This window comes from Chiloscyllium plagiosum, chromosome 9 (genome assembly GCF_004010195.1).
Source record: "Chiloscyllium plagiosum isolate BGI_BamShark_2017 chromosome 9, ASM401019v2, whole genome shotgun sequence".
NCBI lineage: Eukaryota > Metazoa > Chordata > Chondrichthyes > Orectolobiformes > Hemiscylliidae > Chiloscyllium > Chiloscyllium plagiosum.
The window spans coordinates 43,231,593-43,254,981 of record NC_057718.1 but is presented as its reverse complement, the minus strand read 5'-3'; the positions used below and the strand labels follow the sequence as shown (position 1 = coordinate 43,254,981).

General features: G+C 37.4%; 1 protein-coding gene across 5 annotated transcripts in view; it reads right to left on the bottom strand.

Moving 5' to 3' along the window:
- The window catches only part of esrrga (estrogen-related receptor gamma a), a 241,607-nt gene that overhangs the window by 30,027 nt on the left and 188,191 nt on the right, over positions 1-23,389 (bottom strand). For all 5 annotated transcript variants that reach the window (XM_043695799.1, XM_043695802.1, XM_043695803.1 and 2 more), the window contains 2 exons: positions 13,151-13,261; positions 9,413-9,574 (listed from right to left, as the gene is read on the bottom strand). In XM_043695799.1, the coding sequence (XP_043551734.1) occupies positions 9,413-9,574; positions 13,151-13,261 (273 nt within the window). The remainder of the gene's footprint in view (positions 1-9,412; positions 9,575-13,150; positions 13,262-23,389) is intronic.

Sequence of the window (23,389 nt, the reverse complement as noted above, 5' to 3'; positions counted from 1 at the left end):
GGAGGGAGATATATCCTTGGTGGTGGGGTCCGTTTGGAGGTGGCGGAAATGACGGCGGATGATGCGCTGTACATGGAGATTGGTGGGGTGGTAGGTGAGGACCAGTGGGGTTCTGTCCTGGTGGCGGTTGGAGGGGCGGAACTCAAGGGCGGAGGAGCGGGAAGTGGAAGAGATGCGGTGGAGGGCATCGTCGACCACATCGGGGGGGAAATTGCGGTCCTTGAAGAAGGAGGCCATCTGGGTTGTGCGTTTTTGGAACTGGTCCTCCTGGGAGCAGATACGGCGGAGTCGAAGGAATTGGGCTATTGAAAATGGGCTTTACTGCATTGATCACATCCATAAGAGATAACTGCAAAGACATGACGGTGTCCTACTATACCTTGAATCTGATGCTTTGGTCTTCCCTTCCTTTTCATTATACTAATCCTGAACACTGCAATGAAGTTTGTATTACTGATACTCAGTACTGGTTATAGTTATCCTGCAGTTGATGCATTGGCATGATAAAGGGTCAACTAGTGAGCTCTTTATGTTTCACTGGCAATCTGTCGGAGCATGACTTTAAGAATATATCTGTGAAAGTTTGTCATCACTGCGCATTGGTGGTGTGAACAAAGAGAAACCATGAACCTGTACTCAAACAACAATACAAAATCCAACAGCATAGGATATGGTTCCATGTAACTGGGATATCAATCTCCAGTCCAGTTAAACTCTAAATTTATATTAGCAAAACTATTTTGTTCTTTTACTTTTTAGTATAGACAGAATTTGCATTCTTCCTGAGTAGTATTAACCATCCAAAATTTGACCAAAGTAGGTTATAGAGTGTAAGAACTCCTTCCTTGTAGGTGGCAAGGAGGATGGCAAAAAAGACCAATTACTTGAGCCGGTTGGCTCTGGAAAGATGCTCGCTTCCTTCATGCCACATCAATAATTAAGTTCTGGGTGATAAGGTCCATTACTGAACTTCTCCACTTGTCACCAATTAAACTCCTTAAGTTGTCAATTACCAGCCAGTTAAGAGCCTCAGTTCAAGACAGGTGAGATTACCTGAATTCCAGGCATGTGAGAGGGTTGATCTGCAGTCTGGCCTGCGGGTTGGGGCTCCATTTTCCGCAATGTAGGACTAATTGGGATAGGTGGCTTCTAAAAGTCATTCCTGCTCTTGCCTCCGACCTTACCAAGAACCCTTTTCCTGTGACCCCTGGAAAAGCACAGCAGGTCTGGCAGCACCAGAGGAGCAGGAGAATTGACGTTTTGGGCAAAAGCCCTAGCTGATACAAGGCATGACCAAACACAGAGACTTGAGGTGGAAAGGGAAAGGAATATAATGATCTTTGATGTCTTGAAACATCATGCAGGAAAAGTTTGGACTCAAGAAGTTTGCATTTAAAATGTATGCCTGAATTTTAAAATGGCAGCAAAACTGTCAGCTTCCACCATCATTGCTTCTGTGAAGCTTACAAGAAGCTTTCTGAGTCTGTACATGTACAGATAAATGCAGAAACCCTGGAGATTTTTCTGCTGTCATTGATTCTACACTTTGCCATAGGTTTCACTGTTGAAATCGCTGCAGATGCAAATAAATTGGCAAATACTGAATTGACAAGAACTTCCCTTCTTAATGTGCAACAACACTGTTAAAAGCCTCTGAAAATGTCACACCTTGTACATGAGGTGTAACATTTTTTTAATGCCATAACATATGGTGGCACATCTGAAGAATCTCTCTGGCCTTGGAAAACTAAATTTATATTTGTGAAATGTTAAATTATTCCATGATTTTAAAAAAAGCCTTGTAAATAAAAGGCTTTTTAAAAAGTCTGTTAATAATGTTACAGTCTGCAATGTGTATGGGCCACTCTAATTTTACTCTTGTACAATTCATAAAATTTGAAGAATAATCAGTGCATTTTACCTCATGCTTTGCTATCTGAAGGAATTGTTCAATATGATATCTTGAGATTCCCTTCAGTCACCAGCCAATTCAAATTAATATCGGGAAAGATGAAATCTATGTGACAGAGATTGCTAGATCCTTGTGGTCAGATAACTACAAAATTCAGGCCATAAACTTTACATCTCATGGTACAGCTAAGATTAATAATGTTACTTCTGTACTTACCTTCATTTACTGTTGGTCAGATCCTTGTCAGTCTGTGACCTAGAACCAACTAAAAAACCTTCTAACAACTCAGTCACTTTAGTTTCTACTCATGCAGGGAAGAAAACTGCAGGTGAATGAGGAAGGAGAATAAGTAGTTACCTTGCAAAGGAATGATGGGCTGAATACTCACCTTCTAGTCTTACAGAATGATTTGGAATGAGCAGTGTATATTTTTCAATTCTGTAACAGTGACCATCTTTTGTCTGAAGGTAGATATATTACCATCAGTGCAGCTTTTCAAATAAAAGCTCTCGAGTTATCTGATAATATCCTTTTGCATTTGTTAAGTATTTGAAAAGGCTTGTTTTAGCATTGAGTGTGGTTATCATTAGGGGAAACAGGCTGGGAAGAATAATTGCACTTTGCAGTACAAATGAACCAAATTAAAACATACAATTAAAATTATATGATTATTGGAGCACCCTGGTAAACTACTTCATGCACTGATGATAAATGAGCTGCTTCATGTGGTTGGTTTCAATAATGTTTCAAAGCTGTTCTTTTGATGGGATCTGTAATCACATTTTAAACAACAATCTTAAACAGTGACAAAGGATACTACATAATAAGATATTTAAGTTTATCATAATTCTGAGAGGCCAGAAATGGATATCAGTGGGAATCCTACGGAAAACAGCAGCACAACCTCAATGCTTACATGAAGAAATCAGTCCGGCACCCAATTGAAACTAGGTCTTCGATTTCCTGGACAGGATGTGGCAGTTACGAGGGCGTGGTGGGGCAGTTTGAGGTTTTTGACTCAGATGGGTAGAGGGCAACAGTTCAGCTTAGAATTTGGGCCAAAATGCAGGTTTGATTCCTATTTCAGCCGGGATGAACTTGGGATCAGCCTTCCTGCCTTGTCCCTGAGATTAGAAGGCAATAGTAAATAATTGCTAGGAATACTGCTCAAAAAAAAACTTGGATGAAGCATCACCAGACAGACAATGAACCAAGGATACATATTTGGGTATAACATGCACAAATAAAGAAACCCCATCTCCAGTAAACTGGCAAACTGGAGGCGCCAAATCTAGTGAACCAATACAACACACTGGCTAGGGTGTGACCAAATCCAGCCCCTCTCTAACAAAAATATGACCTAGGGTAATTTTATAATTAGGAGGAGCACATTTACTCCTCTTGGCACAACAGAAAATTGATTAAACTCATTTTGAATGCCTTCCAATCAACCAATTGGTGTCTGTTGGTTAGACTGAGCAATATTTTCAATTTTCATGGAATATCAAGTGTTTTTTGTGCTCACCCTGCAATCCCTGGCTGACCATTTCAGAGGGCAGGTAAAAATCAACCCATTTTATTGTGGACATGGAATCACATGTGGCCAGACTGGATAAGGATGGAAGATTTCCTATCCTCAAGCACATCAGTAAACCTAATGAGTTTTATAATAATCAACAATGGTAACATTGACTGGAGCTAGTATTACATTCCAGATCTATTACCTATATTCAAATTCCACAAACAGTCTTGGTAAGATTTGAACCAGTGTCTCCAGGGTATTCTGAATTACTAGCCCAATGTTATTATCACTCTGCCACTATGTCTATAAGTCACTCATGCTCACAGCAAAACTGAACGGAGCACGTGCAGCACAAGCTTTACCCAATTTGTGCCAATCAGAAGTGCACAAAACTTGTGATTAAGCAGCCAGATTTGCCAATTCCTTTTACGGGTAGTATCTGATACTAAAAGATGTGAGCTTCCAATTTTACAGTCATCTGTCTACTCATCAGAACTAACAACCTGACATCTGGTGGCACGGTGACTCTGTGGTTAGCACTGCTGCCTCACAGCGGCAAGGACCTCAGTTTGATTCCAGCCTTGGGCGACTGTCTGTGTAGAGTTTGCACGTTCTCCCCGTGTCTGCGCGGGTTTTCTCAGTGTGCTCGTTTCCTCCCACAGTCCAAAAGATGTGCAGGCCAGATGAATTGGCCGTGCTAAATTGCCCGTAGTGTTAGGTGCATTAGTCAGAGGGAAATGGGTCTGGGTGGGTTACTCTTCAGAGGGTTGGTGTGGACTTGTTGGGCCGAAGGGCCTGTTTCCACACTGTAGGGAATCCTAATAAGAAAATCCTTTCCTCAATCTTAATCCATTCTCCATAATACTGGTGCAAAGATGTTGAATTTCATTTCTTAAGTTTGTTTTTTCTCCTTAATTCGTCATTAATACATTGAATTGAGCTAAATACTTATGTGAAGTATTTAAGATATTAAAGATATTAGTGTGTAATAATTTTGAGAACACAGAATTTTTGAGTACTAAAGACTTAGAAAATACTGGTAAGAGAATGTTAGGCACTTATGGTGTGTCATGGCTGTTGAATGCAGTTTACATCAAGGGAAGTGAGATACTATCTCTTCTTATATCTCTTATATGGGGATGAAGTGTGGAGTGCTGTCATAGCAATGTCAGGTTAAGTACTTCCAGTATTTTGTTAATATAGTAACACATGAATATTCTAATTCAACACAAAGTATAACGATATATCGCACTGCCGCACTGATAATCTTTTTATCATATGTGTGAAACCTAGCTTCAATAGTCAGCCTACATTAGTCTTTGGTCCATTCTGTGAATCTCACAATAGAGCAGATGAAGCAGAGTGTGGAACTACCACAGTATCTACATAAAAGAGATTAAAGTCGACAGGATTCCATTTTACAGCTCAATCATATTGTGTAAGCATGTGCTTATCCAAGCACGTACAAAATTGAAAGAGAGAATAAAGAAGGCAGGCAGATATAGGAAGCATGAGCAATTTCAACGAATATAAAAGGCTGCTAATGGTGGGGGCCCTGTCATAGTAAAGGGCTATCAGGGAACTGCCTCTGTCTCTTGTACCCACTCATTTCACTCTAACTTGAAATGACTGAAGTCAAGTGCTGTCTAATTTCATTGTGCTCATTGTCAGATAAGGACTGTTCAAATTTCATAACGTCCCATTTTCTGTTCAGTTGCTTTATTAGCATGAGTAGCCTAATTCTATTTACAGATAAAGCCATTTTATTTTTCTTTAAATATTTGCCACTGTTGTGGACACAGCTGAGTTAAGCGCTTTGTGATAGAGAATTAATCAAAGCAATTTCTTTAGTACTCTTTCTTCACATCAGAAGAGCTGATTTTATCATAACCCAATTTCTTAATTCACAATTGCTGTTAAATAATATTTCATCAGAGGCAATGCGGCATGGACATTCATCTCTTTGCCTTGGAAACATTCAGGAATGAAACTATGTCGTTTCTCAGGCTAATCTTCAACAGTGGTTTTCTTCTTTATGTTTAGCCAGCATATGACAAAAGGCACGTGTCATCTAGAAAAGTCTCAATTGCTGACACGTCAAATTTCTAACTTCATTTAGTTTTAGGGTAAAGGATATGCTCATTAAACTGAAAGTTAACATTACCAGAGACTCAGAGAGTTTTCAGTCAAGGCACAGCAAGGGTTAATTTAATTTCCAATTCCCTGCTTCTTTAGGATGCCACAGTAACAAGCTGTTAAAGAGCACAGCAGTGCAATAGCAAGAAACTTAACCTCAAACTTAACCAAAATGGCAATTTTATTTGTTAGCTTTGTTGACAAGTTGAGAGTTTGTTGCATATACAGCCGAAACGCTTGATTCGTCAATGTTTCTACATTTTGGTGAAATTTCCAAATCAGAATGATATTAGACATGTGTCCAAATGCAAGTATAACTAACTATATTATCTTCAGATAATGCCTTACTGGTTTGAGACCTTATTGCTCACATAAAAAACATGACCAGTAGTAACTACCAATCAAAAACCAAGATGAGATCAAAGGTCACATCACTACATTTCACTCTGGATTATTTCAACTAAAGGTCTTGTTTCTTTTGAACCTTGTGGAATATTTTATATTTTTGTACCATGCCACCATATCAAAAGTGCTCTAAAGTGAGTACATCAACTTGTTCTTTGACATCGAGAATAAATTGTCAATTACGCTGGAACTACAGATAGTTTGTTTTGTTCTAGAAAGTCACAGCCGTGAGAAATTAAGTTGCATCATCTTTCCTTCACTTTAACTCTAAGCAAGATATTTGATATGAATAACCACTTTCCCTGACAATTGGAGGGCTTTTCATTAAAGTGCCATATTTTTCTCCATTATGAACCAATGGTGTAATTGAAATGTTCAACTATACTTAAAACAAAACCTTGTCACTTTACGTGGAAAGGGCCATTTTTAGTGACGATGCTTTATTGATGGATATATCTTATATCACAATGCAAAGATATTTTAGTACAGCAATAACTCGTATGTTGATAACATTTTTAAAGGATAAAATGTCACAAGGTAAGTCACAGGAAGGTTATAAAGCAAAATTTGACATTGCATCATATGAGGAAATTTAAGGTTGATGTAAATATCTTGGGCGAAAAGGTAGGGTTTACAGACTGCCTTAAAGTAGCAAAGGAAAATAAAGAGGCAAAAAAGTTCAATAAAGAAGCCCCACATCTAAGAACCTTTTGTGCTGTTTAACAGGAGTCACTAATAGAACCTCTGCTTTTCCTGGTATGTATTAACCACATAAACAAGGGTGGCTATGGTGTAATTTCAAAATTTGTAGATGACCTAAAACTTGGAAGTATGGTGAAATTTATGGCAGGTAGTTATAAGCTTCAAAATAATTTAATGCAGAAAAATGTGAAATGATCTATGTTTTGGGGAGGAATGAGAAGAAATGGAAAACAAAAGGTATCATTCTGAAGGGTTCCTTTGTAGTTCCAAACAATAGGGGGTATGCTACTGAAGCTTATGCTCTTGTGCTCATCCGGACAAATGTATAATTGTCAAAAGCAGCAACACGTTATACCACTAGTTGCAGAACTGACTGTGAGTGGTTGAGGGTTCACATGGATAATGTGAATTCAATGTAGCCCACAGTTCTTTTTTTAATTTAAAAAAGCATGATGCCTGGACATGTCCCTTTATATTTCAGAGGACAAGTCTCTGAGCAAGTATGTAGCTTCAAGCAAGTGTAAATAATAAGCTTATATTGGTTGTTCGTATATTAATTAGATCACTTAGGGTTCTTTTATAAGTGTTGTCAAAAACCAGGATCACATCTAATTTCAAATATGATATTCTGGATTTTGTAAACACACTGTGGTTTAGTACTCTGCTGTTGTGAAAAGCCTGCCATTCTGCACAGAAAAGGGACATATCCAGGCACTGCACCTTTCTCAGATTTAACAAAAATGTGGAGGAGAACAATCACTCCGTGCTAGTAATTTAACTAATTAGATTCAACCTAACAACCAATCAACACCCATTTATCATGCCGTATAAACGTTGATCCCTTTGAAATTTGTCACTCTTGCATCTGTCTTGAAAAGTGAAAAATAAAAAGCTTTGATCGTATGTCTCTTGTTTTCCAACAGTTCAGGAGATTTAGGGAGCACACCAACTTGAGGATCTGAATTTACATAAGTCATTGGAAGGGGCATGGTAGGTTGAGAAAGCAATTGTACAGCATCTGGGATCCTGTGCTTTATAAACAAGACTGCAGAACATAGAACCAAGGGGGAATGCATAAAATATTGGTTCATCCTTAACTAATACTATAATACTATATCTGGGTTTGGCCACCACACAATAGGTGAAGGCATTAGAGGGTGTCCAGAAAACATACAAAAAATTGGTTCGAGGGATGAGAAACTTCAGTTACATGGATGGGCTGGAGATGGGTTGTTGTCCTTGACGAAGAGAATATTATGTGTAGATTTAATAAAGAACTTCAAACTGACTAGTGCTCTGGATAGAGCAGATAGAGAGAAAATATTGCTTCTTTCATAAAGTTCAAGAACCAGAAGGCACTTAGTTAATTTGAGTAGTACAAGAAGCAGCAGTGAAGAGGAAACATATACCCAGGAGTGGTCAGAATCTAAATTGCAACATCTGAGAGTGTTCTGAAGGCAGATTCAGATGTGGTTTTCAAAAAGAAGCAACAGTTACTGGAAAGAAAGGTATTCTCAGGGATATCAGGAGAAGGTAGGGGAATGGAATAAAGTTGCTTTTAAAGACAGTGGAAGCCCAGGCACCAAAAATAGCAAACTAGGTCAGCATTGTCTCCAGGGTCAGACAGAATGCAGGGCAACAGTTAACGATGTACTGCATCCTGCAAGAGTATGTGCTGGCATCTTCTGTCTGCTACCTCACATTCACTCAAACTCTATCGCTGCAGACAAACCTCACTAGCACTCATTGACTTCCAACCTCACTGTGCATGCAGCATCTCCACACATTGCCTCTCACCCAGCATTCGCCACAATCGCAAATTCTTCCTGTCCTCTGGCTAAAACGTTCTGCAATCCATACCAAACATTGGCAGCCTCAATGTAAATGGAGAGTGAGTTTGCACCGAGCAATGATGTTTTAAGGTGCACCCTGTGTAGATGCATGAGCTGGTTTGTGTCTGTGTGGGCAAAGTGACCTGGCAAAAGCATGCAGGTCATAGATGTCATTGAACCTAAATGTGAAGTCCTGAAAGGCTGAAGTGGAACTCCAAGTTCAGCCATGATCCTGGTGTGAGATTGGTTGCTTGTTGATATTGACTTTGGAGGACAAGGGATGAAGAAGGACACTGTCCAGAGAGAATTTAAGGACATGCTGATGAAAGGACATTAAAATGGAGGCCTAGAAAAGCACCCACCAGGTAACCACTCAAGTTGGGAATTGTCACCGGCTAGTTTCTCAGAAGAGGGACTATCTATAAAGTGGTTGAGTTGGGGTATTAATGAGATGCAAATGCATAGAAATATGACAGTTGCTGCTTATCACTGAGATTCTGATCTTGCATTGAAACCTTGGGGGAAAATTTGAATATTTTTTCTTAATGTCGAGAATCAGACTTTTTTCATTTTGCCCTGTTTTCCCACATTTCAAATCATTGTCCATGTGTTCAGTTGTTTCCAGCTCAAACAGAACTTAAAGTATTTGGCGACAGAGATAAAAAAAAGTATCCTATAAATGAATATCATCATTAAAATCATGAACGTGTTGACTTGTTGTGCTCATAGAGTTGAATTAGGTAATCACATAGTGAATATTGTTGAGTTTTCACCAGAAAAATAAAGCAGCTAACATCATCATTTCTGTGATACCTTGACTGTTGAAAGTTTGGCACCAAACGCAGAAGTGCAATTAGTTTTGTGACATGCTTTACAAAGAATCTTTTTGTTTTCTTTCTGTACCTGGAATATGCTTTGCCCATCCAATGATGACCACCAGTTCTCGGTCAGCCAGGTCACACAGTGTAGTAAGGGCCTTGATGTCACTCTCTGGAATGGTGGGATCAGGCATGGCATAGATTTTCTCTGGCTCAGCCACAAGCAAGTGTGAGACAATCTTGTTGACTAGAATAGAAGGCACAGGCAAAAGAAAGCAAGAAACGTTTGCGTCAGTTTAGACAGCCTCATCACTCAGGGAATTGAGTAGCTGCAAGCAGTATCTCTTGGTAAATCTTATTTAATGTTGCCTTAATTAGAATCAATACAACCCAATTTTCATCAAAATGGCTTTGTTATGCACAAATAATCAATCAGGATCCAGAAAACCTCTCAGACTACATCCAAGGTACAAGACATACTGCACTTCCTAACACAAGTTGAAAATTGACCATGTATTTTATAAATGTTGCTTTTTTGGATAAGTTGCTAATTAAATAAATGAAGAAAATTAACACAACAGCTTTTCGATAATGAGTAATGATAAGCAAGTACTAAGATTCGCCAGAATAAATGGCACACAGAACAACGCATTCTTATTAAGATTCGGCTGTGTTAAGGAGGAGAAAGGATTGCTAAAAAAGAGAAATTAAGTATTTAGTAAAGCTAAATAGGCATCAAGAAATTTATGTCCTTTTAAGCTGACCTTTTTTTAATATAAGCTTTAAACACCTTACCTAGCAATTTTAACGAGGGGGCGGAATTAAACGTACGTCTCATAAATCACGAATATCAAGTTAAATATGACCACAGACATCTCCGATAGTCAGCTGTGTACAGACCTTTGTACTTTACGACCAGATGAGGTGTTTAGTCAAGTGGCTTGACAGACAGACATTACAGTTAATTGTTTGCCTGGATTAGTCTACAATAGGAAGTGATTCAAATTTTGAAAATACTACAGTGGCATAGGAAATGTACTGGGCAATATGACTTCAATATTTATTTATTGTCAGAAAGTATTTGAGAACAAGACTTTAAAAAAAATCCACTGCTGGTTCCTCTGAATTTTATATAAAATCTATGGCAACTTAAGATGATGTCACATCTCACAAAGCAAGAAGTGAACACTATTCATTTGTGAGTGATCTGTCTGAAGGCAGGTCCCATGGCTCATTGATGAGTCACCCTGAGCTGTTGTTCCTTGGCAAGTTTTGCCAAGAGTGATTTCACATTGCCTTCACTCTCAGGGCAAGATAAGGAATGATAGAATTGTTACAGAACAGAAGGACGCTAGTCAGCCCATCCTGTCTGCACCACTCTCCTATGATCTTCATGATTTCAACATTCTCCTGATTCTTCTCCATTCTTGTGCACATTTTTTTTCTTTTAAAATAATGATCCAATACCCTCTTGAATATCCTAAATGACTCTGCCTCCACCAGGTTTCCTGCCAGTGCATTCCAGACCTGAACCATCCATTGCATGAAAACATTTACTTGCACATCACTGTTGTCATGTTTACAAATCACTTGAATCTGTGCCCTCTCATTCTCAATCCTTTTATGATTTTGAAAGCTTCTATCAGATCTCTTTGAGCATTCTTCTCTCCAACAAGAAGAACAGTCCCAACCTTTCCAATCTTTCCTCATAACCAAAGTTTCTCTTGTCTGGAACCATTTTTGTAAGCCTCTTCTGCCTGCTCTCCAATGTGTTCACACGCTTCCTATAGTGTGGTGGCCAACACTGTACACAATTATTCCAAAAATTACAACTTTTCTCACAAGTCTGCTTTGTGGCGCTATGTCAAATACCTTTCAAAGTTCATGTATACTGCATCAACATTAACCTTTCTGGTATCTCTTTTAAAAGCTCCTTAATGCTATTCAAACACAATTTCCCATTTAGAAATCCATGCTGGCTTTTCACAAACAACTCAGCTTTTCCCATGAGACTATTAATTCTAATATTTCTAGAAGTTTCAGCAGCACGAAAGTTTAGCTGAGACTGTAATTGCTGGGCTTATCCTCACAGCCTTTTTGAACAAGGGCACAACGTCATCAATTCTCCATTCCTCTGAAAACCTCTCCAACTATAGGGAAAGATGAACAAATATGGCCAATGCTCTGGAAATTTCTCCTCTCTCTTCCTTCAATACCCTTGGAGATGGGCTTCATGTTTTCCTTAGCTAGAACAGGAAATTAATCTGTGCTGTTGGCATTATTCTTCATGCTAGCCATATAGCCAACTCTGCTAACCAGCTCGTTGAATATATTAACATCCATTTTCATAAATTTAGTATTGTTTACCCTAAGATCCACCATATTACATTCTTATATACTTCAATGAAGAAATCTGACAAGTAGGTTGCACACCCTTAAGTACTACAGACATCTGCTTTTTTTGAATTTTTCAGATTAACTAAATAAACCAAGTTTTGTTCCTTAAATTAAAATTAAAACTTTATAAAGAATTTATCATTTTAAACACTTAAGGCTTTTTGGAAAAAAAAATGCTAAGCATTTTCAGTTATTTGGATAGTATATATATATTAAAATTTTGATTCTGATGGACAAGACTTCATTGCAAAATATTAATATAATGTAATTTACAGAAATGTAAATGTGAAGGCAGTATTTCATGAATATGGTATATTATACCACCCTTGTAAAAGTGTGAGCTCTAGTCCAAGTAACATCTGAAATTCCATGAATTGCTTTCAGCTATACTTAATTATTTATTAGTTAATAGAAGAAATATACTGGAAAATATAAACAGCCACTGCCTTTCCATGGCTATCCACAACTATGCTCAAAAATCACACAAGACATGCAATAAAATTATAGTATCACTCTCATGGTCAAAAGAATTATTAATATGGGCCCATACATGTACGATTTTAAAGTACTTGCTAATAAAAATATAAATCCAATCAACTTAAAAGAAATAATCTAGTTATTCAATCAGTTTTGAAATGTAACATTAATGATATTTTGTACCATATTTATTTTCTGTGGTCTTTGTTAACTGTCACATAAAGACATAGGCGAGAAAGCACATTTAACATGCACTTTCTTGATGGCAAAGGCTCATCATAAAAGCTTAAAGATTTATAAAGACAATATCCAGCTTATGCAGGATTTGTAATCTTCATTCTAGTGTTTTGAATTTAACACTATGGTTAGCTTAGAAGCTCAGAGGAAACATACCACAGATATGTTTAATACTGTCAATGTTCCACATCGTTTAATAGTCCTCATTTTAAATCACAGACATGGGGCCACAAGTACAAACAAAATGACAATTTTAAAGCTATTTAGGACTTTTAGGAAATCACAAAATAAAATAAAATCTCTCTGATATGTCCAATCTATCTTTTACTAACTAAATTACAAATCAAAATAAAACAGATTTGCAGTGCATTGCTGCGAAAAGCTTTGTCTCTTTAATTGAACAGTATACAAAAAAATATATGGACAATTCAAAATATTTCCACATGGCTGTACATCATTTTTCACAAAGTACACCAGCTACCCCTGATGAAAAATAAACTCTGGCGATTTATAAAATGGAGACTGGATTAGCTTTGCCTATTATCACTCCCATCTGTTTGCAAACTCTTTGACTGGTTGTGTGTGCAGGGTGAGTATACCGAAATAGATAAGACATGTCATTGTTTCATTAGATTATAAATTAATGTGCTGAAGCTTTATATGTTAATGGACATCCTGTACAATATAATATAAATTAATTTGTTGTCCTCACATGGCTTTTTGGCTGGCTGAACCAGCTGAGGGTTCAAGTAAGGGCTGTTCTCTGCATCTATCCTGCGCTTATACTTCTGCCGTCCTCCACGTACTCTATCTAAGCGCACGCCTGGAAAAGAACAAAAATAATGTTTAATAAATACAAGAGAAATATAATTGTTCATTACCAAATCAATGGTGCACCACAGAACATAGAACAGTACAGCACAGAACAGGCCCTTCAGCCCACGATGTTGGATGATCTGAATTAATACTAGGTTAATTTTCTTAAGGGGCTCCAAAAATGACATACTATATAAAACTTTAAAAAAACACATTTTTTAGGACAAGTAACTTGACAATAAGCTAATAATTGCACGTTCATTTGTACCTGTACAATATGGGTTAAAACAGATTTTAAATTGTGTTATCAGTAAAAAGCAACATAATCAATGCATTGCTAGCAAGTTCAAAACAAATCCAACAAAGCATTTTAAAATAAAATAATGTGCATGGTATTTTATCTCTATATGCCTTCCCCTCAATTAGAAATTACTTCAAATAGTAGCCAAAGTTCTAGATAGCTCGCTTGTTTTCAGAAGAGACATACTGTAATGCATTCTATTGTGATAGTAAAAAGATTTTGGAAAGATATTCCTATGAAAAATAAGACAAGCACCTTGAAGGAAAATAAGCTTCCAATGGAACTATTTCCTAGCCAAAACATACCAATCACATACTGTCAATAAAAATATTACCAAGTTATTTGTGCTGAATCAAGAGGCAGAATTTTACATTGATAACATTTTCTATTTTAAATTACATTTTAAACAGATGCTCCATGTAATTGTGCTTATCTTGATGATCTTCACTTACTTTCTGAATAAAGTACAAACTTTTCTAATGATAGACAGTGTAAAATGCCAGAATATTTAGGGCAGATAAATAGAACTATAATTTTAAGTCAATTGTATTTGTAGCATTCTATAACTGTTTAATGAAAGATGAAATTATGGTTTATACTAAATCCAAGCAGGCTCACTGCCTTAAGGACAATCTATCCTTTTAATTTATTGACATCAAAAGAAGTCTAATTTAATTATATTAAATTTCTCCTGGGAATATGTGTCACCACGGAAACCAGCTAACAGGAAGTGTCAATGAATTTGTTTTGTTGTTGCTTTGAATATAACAGCAACTTTGAAAAATGTTGCATGGTTCAGAACTGTCTGAATTTTGCCAATCATTCACATCACCAGCATGAAATGGGCTGCCTACAAGAGCCCACAACAGGTCAGAGGTTTTAATTGAACAACATCTCTTTCTGTCGTTCCGACAAAAGGCAAGCAGGAAAAATGACTCTGGCAAGATAGCTCAGAGTCTAGCAATGTCCAATTTCTCATTAGGTCTAAGCAGCTATCTAGCTGCTAATGCTGACAAGCCTTGAACCTTTTATTTTTGCTCAGAAATTACTTTGGCAGGAACAGGAATACAGCTTCATCACAGACGCCTGACTGCTGTTGCATTAACCTGAATGAGACCTCAAAGCCTGGTGATTCGGTGTGGTGGAAATGTGCCCGAATGCAACATGTACAAGGCTTTTGTTATCCTGGCAGACACTCAGAGCAAGGGGAAGGCACCACAAAGTTGTGCACATTAATAACCTGATTATTTGTCTCTGCACACATGTATCAATTGGGAAAGGCACAGAAGAAAGTAACTCATTTCCTAAACTGCAAATAAAAGACAATTACCAAGCAAGTAGGTTATTACATATGATGCTACATGTGCCAAAACTGTCACACTCAAACTTCAATGCAAGTCATATACGGAAGTCAGGAAACACCAAAATGTTTCTTCCTGAATTATCTGGCTCTCATCTTCACTGTTCTGCAATAGAAATAGATAGCACTGATCTGTTGTGCCTCAAATAGAGAAGTAGGATATGTCGAAGAATGTGAAGGTAAATTGGACATATTTGGACATATGGGGTATTGAAGTGAGAGGCACAGGAGCATTTGAACACACTTTCCATGGCATGAATCTTCTCCTGTGCAGCACCCATTAGCTCCACTGATGTTTCTTCTTCATCTGCTGAGATCGTAGGATAGCTGTAATATGTGCACTTGCAGTGTTATTGGAAATCTGAGTTACGCCTATGCAGCTGCAAGTTGCATTGTTCAGTATCCTGCCCTATAAATACTTAAGAAGCAGTGAAATTCAGTTATATAAATTTAGGATCTGATTTGGGTTCTAATACTTCATTCCTATGAACTGAAGGCTGTGCTGCTATTTTGTCCAGTGCTCGGTCAGTAAATAGTGTCTGCAGCATTTACAGACTTAGAAATATGATTGTACCTAAAACTGACTCAAGTAGGATGCAGCAGAGGAGACGAGTCCACCAGCACACCCTCAAATAAAGTGTTCTAGTCATTATAGCTATTTTGCCAAGTTGGCTCGCAATGTGGCTTTATTTTATCTTACCCTATACCCCTTTACATGACATTCTATTTAACATGGACTGTTTAGTATCTGGTGTGAAATGTCTAGGTCACAACATCTAAATTTTAACTAGAACAAAACAGAAAAACATTCAAAATCATAGTACCTGCACTGCAAAATCTTATTGTTGCTATACCACAGAAGTTATTAGCTAACGATATTTATTATCTTCATCTCACTGGAGAAATTTCATTTTAATGTTCTTTTACATACTGAAATGGAGTTTAATATTTCACGTTAAAGGATCTAAATCTAACTGGGATGCTCCTATAGGTCAAAACAAAGTTGCTTATAAATGGCAGTAGAAAGGAATGTGCCAAATGAATGACACATGACAACTGTTTAATAAAAGAACATTGGGTAAAAAAACAATAAGAAAATTCCATTTTACCATGATTCTCAGACTTATATACTTGTAAAGAGTTTATTTGTTCTGATAAAGCATCATGTGTTTCAGTACTTAGTGACATGTATGGGCAAAACATTTAGAAGGCAAATGATCAGATTCGATAACTGTTGGTCCTTTTAACACGATCACTTTAAAATTATGAGAAAGGTATGTGAAAGAATCTGTATTTGTGGGTGTCCTCAGAACTGAGTCTTTCAAAGGTTCTTGTTTAGAGTGAGATGTATTTTTGTAATACTACTGCTATATTTAGGCAATCAAGATTTTGTACACATTCCCTCCCTAAAGCATCCGCACCACTGTAGTGTCAGTCCAAGTAACATCACCAAACTAGAGCTCTGTTCAGTCACTAAAGTTCTGAGGCCTGTTATAGAGCTGTTGGGTGAAGTTAGTTCTGTGCACAACTTAAGTAGACTGATGATCACTTGAATAAGTCTGTGTTAAATCTACTGGATGAAAGAGGTGTTTCACTACTTTGATTGCAGTGACTTACTTTACGACTAACACATACTATACTGTTGTTAAAAGTAATGGTTAACTCTCTGCCCTGAGTGAAAGACATGCTTCTTTACCCATCCTTCAACTAAAACAGTATTCAATATCTTTCATTTGGGTTCATGAATCCTTCGTGATAAACTAAAATGGTGCCATGTAACCAATGCAGTCAAATGTAGTTTACATTTAGAGGCTTTTAAATTATAATATACTACAGGAACTTTTAAGTGGGCATCTAAAGTGTATTTGTAAAGAATGTAACAGCAGAACATTTAAAATACATAATAACAGATGATGTGAGTGGCATGGTGGCTCAGTGGTTAGCACTGTTGCATCACAGCACCAGGGACCTGGGTTCAATTCCACCCTAGGATGACTATCTGTGTAGAGTTTGGACATTCTCTCTCTGTGTCTGTGTGGATTTCCTCCAGGTGCTCTGGTTTCCTCCCACAGTCCAAAGATGTGCAGGTTGGGTAGATTGGCCGTGCTAAATACAGTGTGCAGATTAGATGGATTAGCCATAAGAAATGCAAGGTGATAGGGAGTGGATCTGGTTGGATGCTCTTTAGAGGGTTGGTGTGGACTCAACAGGTGAAATGGCCAGCTTCCACACTGCAGGGATTCAATGAATGTTCTATTCTATGAATGATCAAGCAGAGTCAGCATAGCTTCACAAAAGAAAAATTATGAGTGTCAAAGTTATCAGAGTTTTTTTGAAGAGGTAGCAAGCAGGATGAACAAAAGGGAAACAAAAGGGTAACATATATGGATTTCCAGAAGGTGTTTGATAAGGTACCACAGGCTAAGCTACTTAATAAGAACAGAGTCTATGATGTTTGAGGTAGTGTATTTACATGGATAGAGACTGTCAAACTAAGATGACAGAGAGTTGGAGTAAGGGGGTTATTTTCAGGATCGCAACCTGCAACTAGTGGAGCTTCACTGAGATCAGTGTTGGTATGATCACAATCATTTACAATAAGTGTTAATGTCTCGGATGAGTTAAGTGAATGTATGAAAGTCAAATTTACAGATGACACAAAAGTAGATGGAAAGCTAATGGTGAAGACATGACGGAGAGTCTGTAGATGGATACAGATAGGTTAAGCAGGTGGGAAAAGTCCTAACAGATGGAATATAACGACATGGGAAAATGTGAGGCTCAGCACTTGGGCAGGAACATTTGAAGAGCTGAATATTACTTAAGTGGAGAAAGACTGCAGCAAGCTTCAGCACAGAGGGATTTGGGACTACTGTACGTGCGCTTAAATTACAAAACAAAACTGGCATGTAGCTGGTAACAGAGAAGACAAATACATTGTTGAAACTAAACAGAGAATGCTGGAAAACCTTCCAGATCTGGTAACATCTCTGGAGAAGGATACTTTTAAAATTGAGATTGGCATTCTCTGTCTTTGTTTTGAATTTCCAGCATCTGCAGTAAATGGAACACTGACTTTTATTTCAAAATGTATGGAATATGAAAACAGGGAGTCTTGCTAAAGCTATATAAGAGCACTAGACAGATTACAGCTAGAATACTGCAAACAGTTTTGGGCCTCTAAAACATAGGAAAAATATACTAGCATTTGAGGCAGTTCAGACAAGGTTCGCTTTATTGATCTTGGTATGGCTGGTTTTCCTTCTGAGGAGAACTGAGTAAGTTTTGTTTGTACTCATTGGAGTTTAGAAGAATGAGAGGCAATCTTACTGAAACATACAAGATTCTCAGAAAATTTGGTATGGTAGTTTGTGAAATACAGTTTTGAATTAAATATAATAATGTAAAAACTTTGAGTTTGAATGAGTTAAAGGAGTCTGTTTAGCATGGGGGTAAAGTGGCACATCAGATACAGCTCACTTTTTTAAAGTTAATAGTGCTGATCAAAATAGCCGCTATTCTATCTAACCTTGTTCTGTCACTAACACAGATCTCGTAGAGCTTTCTCAGATTTTATATATATGAAAGAAAACAGCTGAAAATAATTTTCAACTTTGACAGGTCTGAAAATGACATTTAAGGATTTTTAAAAACTAATTCTAAATAGATTGTTTTAAGCATTAATTTCAAAATTACAGAAGCATGTTCAATTAGCATCAGCTGAATTCCTGTTTGGAATGTACAAGTAAATGTGGTTAAGTGAAGAAGTTACTTCCAGAGGTGCAGATTACTGGATCTTTAACAGTCTGCTCTATGTATTGACTTGTATTGGCAAATCTTGATAAAATGAAGTTGAAATTCGCTGCTTGACGCAATAAGGCATTTGTAGAAAACAATAAATTCACAAATCACCCGGCATAAACAGGAAGGCAAGAACTGGTGTAACTGGGCTAGACCTGGCTGTACTTGCTACATCCATCAATTCAGTGAGCCTCAAAGTCAAAACTTTTTTAAAACTTACGTCAGCACATGAATTATTGTTTTAACTGGTATGAAACTTATTCCACTATAAATGTCGAAGGTTTTAGCACTTGCTCCCATTATAACTTGCACAAAATATTTTGACTCCCGGATTTTATATAGCAGATCTCCACTTTTCACAAACAAGATGAGAAAACACAGAACATTAACAGATCAGATGAACAATAAAGGAACATGGATTGAAAATATCACTTCTTTTCACCTTTAATTAAATGCTCTCAGATCTTTTTATCAGAAGTTGTAGAGTGAAAAACCACACTTGGTTTATATTTTAAAATGATCAAGTTTACAGGAGGCACATGATCAGCAGTAAAAATTTTTACAAGGCTGGTTTTTAATTCTATGGGTCACATGGAATCCTGCAAGGCATCTACAACAATTTATAATTAACAAACATGTTTTAGTCTGTGTTCAAGTAATGCCCCATTTTGCGTATTGTTTTTTGATGTAAATGGAATCAGGCAACAATAAACAAATGTTTTACATTTTAATTTTCAGGTTATTCAAATAGCACAATTTAGCAAACTCAACCTCTTCTCTCTTCATTTTTCTTCCTCTCCATTCCCCAGAGGTTCAGCAATTCACTTTGGGAGAAAATCTATCGTTAACTGAAATGACTTGTTTCTATATCCTACGGCTTCGATGCAATAGCATTAGAATTACTGGATGTATGCCCTATCCCTGACTAGTCCTTATTCTACCCTTTCACCTGACATACATTCTTAGAGGACCGTAACTACATGACTGCCTGTTTGCATGAGTTTTTTTTTTCTTGCTGTGTCACAACATTTAATTTTATAACATTTTCCACTTATATATTGACTTTTATTTTTATTTTGAATTGTACAATACATCTTTTAAAATACGGCATCCTAACAGGTGATTGAACATCTCTGTGAAATATCCATCACTCGGAAAAAATATAAAACTTCTTCCTATTTTGTTTATCCAAGTACAGGTACAATGCACTTGTTATTAAGAGATGATGCTTGATAGCATTCAGTATGCAATACTGAAATGTTTCTGACCTAATATGTTGCTATGTTGGAATGGGCTAAGTTATGATAAAGCCAACAATTTAGCTTTGACAATAAGAAGTATCCAAGAGCCCTTTTTATCTCTCACACTGTTTGAGATGAGTCTATTAAAATTTATGTTTATGTTTGACATAGATTGTGATTATAATTTTTAAATTTGGCATTGAAATTTTAAGAAATTATAAATCAATGTTTCAATGGCTAGGAAACCATCTGTAAATGATATACAGACAACAACACAAATATATCATGGACAGGAATCAACCATACAGTTTTTCAGTGAGTCAGAATAGAAAATTATTTAGATCACAATTAGTTTAAAATAAAACCTTTTCATCTTAAACCAAATATAATTATACATTTTCTACATTTTTTTTCTCTTCAGATGTCTTCGAATACACAATTTGGAAGGGTCACTGTCTTGTTGTCTTGAACTACAGTGATAATGAACTTGCCAATGTATTACCACGTGAGTCTGATCAGAGTTATGTGTTGGGTTTCAAACTTACACTGTCCACTTGAAACCCAGCAAAGTTCAAGATGACAGAATTTAGACATAGAAGCAGGGCATGCATTATATCTTACACTGCTGAGTCATCTACTAATATGTAACTATTGACACAAAAGCTTAATTTTCAGTTAATAGAGAATACGATGTTTGTCTCTTTTACTGTCGAGCATTTTTAAAAAAAGTTACACATACATTTTATGTCACAATGGCAGAGCTCATTGCTACTGGGGTGAAATACCAAACTCCAAGATTAACATACTACAGCCAATAACATAAGACTGCAATTTTAATACATAGGTTTCAAAATCTTAATATGGCACTGATTTTTTTTTTTAAATGCATAGTCTGCTGTATATTATCAGTTTTACATATGAGAGAATTCAATTTTTAAACCAGGTCAACAAAAAGTAATTTGGAAGCAACATTAGAATAAATAAAATTTGTGGTGAACAGAGTTTAAGTTAAAACAGATAGCTGCATAAGAGACACTGAAGATCTTTGTCAATCAATATAGATGCAGTGCACGTTGGAACTCTCTGAGGTAATCTCCTGCAGGGACTAAACCTTCCAAATGACTCCCTCTCATTAAAGACCAACTAAAATCTAGTTTCATGCTAGATTTGGAATCGCATAAAGCTTGATTACTGATGTAGTTTGCATTGGATCCACACCTTTCTCTCCTCACCCTATGCACATGTTACAACACTGTCCAGTCTAATAAAGACTTCTGTCACAGTAGTTGCCTTCATCTTTTGAGTCACATTCTTCTCTCCAAGTAACACTGCCAATTTCACTCACAGAAAATGAGCTCACACTTGATTTCTGTCTGCAGAAAAACTCCAGGATCCCAGTCTGGAGTAGGAACAAAAAGGAATAGACTGCAAGTCATCTATTTCTTTTGTTCTATTGGGGCTAAGTTCAATACACTTGACAAAGGGTGAAGAGATTGCAACATGCAATTAACCAATGTCCATTCAACATGAAGATTAACTCAGGAGGAGGCCCAAAATCAGAAGCTAGCATCAGTTAAGACTAGCCTGCAGTACATCAAACCAATGTGCACTTCTAAAAGGGGTCATGCATCACTGAAGCACTGGTAGTTCTTCCACAACTGACTCTGATCTGGAAAATTATGAAGAATGACAGTACCTCAGAGAAAGTGGGCATAAGGACATAGAATCAGAAGAGGGCCTTTCTGCCCCAAGCTTGGGCCACCATTCAATACAATCATGGCTGATCCACTTCAGGCCTCAACAACGCTTTTGTGTCAACTATCATCATGGCCCTCAGCATCCTGTTATTAGAAAATCTATCCATCTCCTTATTAAGTACTTGCTGTGATCCAGCTTCCTCAACTCTCTATGGTAGAGAATTCCAGACATTCACTACTCTCTGGAAGAAGTAAGTCTTTGAGCTCAGTTTTAAAAGAGTCTCTTTATCCTGTAACCATGTCCTCTAGTTTGAGACTTTCACATTAGTGGAAACATCTTCTCTTTACCAAGGACATCACGTTAGCGATTTTCCAATCTGCTGGAATCTTTCCAGAATCCAGTGAGGGTGTTAAAACCTTTTGATGTTGCCCAGGACACTGTAGTGGAGCATGTATAAGGAAGGAAGAAGCAACCAAAAGGGCACCAGACACACACTCATGAGGCAGATAGTTAGGGAGGTGAAAGCCAAGAGCCAAATTTTGAGGATTTGAATGCATTGTCACAAGAAATTCACAATTACAAATCTGAAAGACATTTGGATAAGTACATAAATAGGAAAGGTTTAGAGGGATATGGGCCTGGAGCAGGCAGTTTAGTTTGGGATTATGTTTGGCATGGACTGGTTGGACCAAAGGGTCTGTTGCCGTATTATATGACTGTAAGTGACCAAATTCAGTGAATATATTTCAAATCTGCACCACATACCTTAGCCAGGGCTCAATTCAGCAAATTTACAACCTTGTATTTGGGAATGAGCCTGGCCAGGTGACTGAAATTTCAGCTGGGGAGCATTTTGGAACAGTAATCATAATTCATTAAGGTTTAAAATAGTTATGTTTAAGGACAACACTAGTTCTCGGGTGGAAATGCTAATTTGGGTGGAGGGGGAGGCTAATTACAACATTATTAGGCAGGAACTGGAGAAATTAAATTGTGGGAGCAGCTGTTTGAGGGTAAATCCACATCTAACATTTGGGAGTCTTTTCAAGGAAGGATCGAAGTTCCAGCCCAGCATGTACCAGTGAGGATAAAAAATAAGGATGGCAGGATTTGGGAAACCCTGGACGACATGAGATATTGAAAGGCTAATCAAAAAGGAAAAGGAAGCATATGTCAGGGTTAAGAAACTGAAATCAGACAAGGCCCTTGAGGATTATAAAGAAAACAGGAAAGAAATTAAACGAGGAATTACGAGGGCTAAAAGGGCCATGAAATGTCCTTGGCAAGCAGGATTAAGGAAAATCCCAAGGCACTTCATATGTACATTAGGAGCAAGAGAGTGTAGCTAGGAAAAGTGTATGTCCACTCAACTTCAACGTAGGGAATTTACACATGGAGCCAAAGTGGATGAGGTCCTTAATAAGTACTTTGCATTGGTATTCATCAATGGTATACTGATATTCTAGGGCATGTGAATTTTGAGGAGGAAGTCTTGAAAAACATTAAGGTAGATAAGTCCCCACAGCGTGATGGAATCTATCCTAGAATACTGAGGGTGGCAAGGAAGGAGATTGCTCAAACCTTGACAGAGATCTTTGGGGCAACTTTTTCACGCAGAGGGTGGTACGAGTATGGAATGAGCTGCCAGAGGATGTGGTGGAAGCTGGTACAATTGCAACATTTAAGAGGCATTTGGATGGGTATATGAATAGGAAGGGTTTGGAAGGATATGGG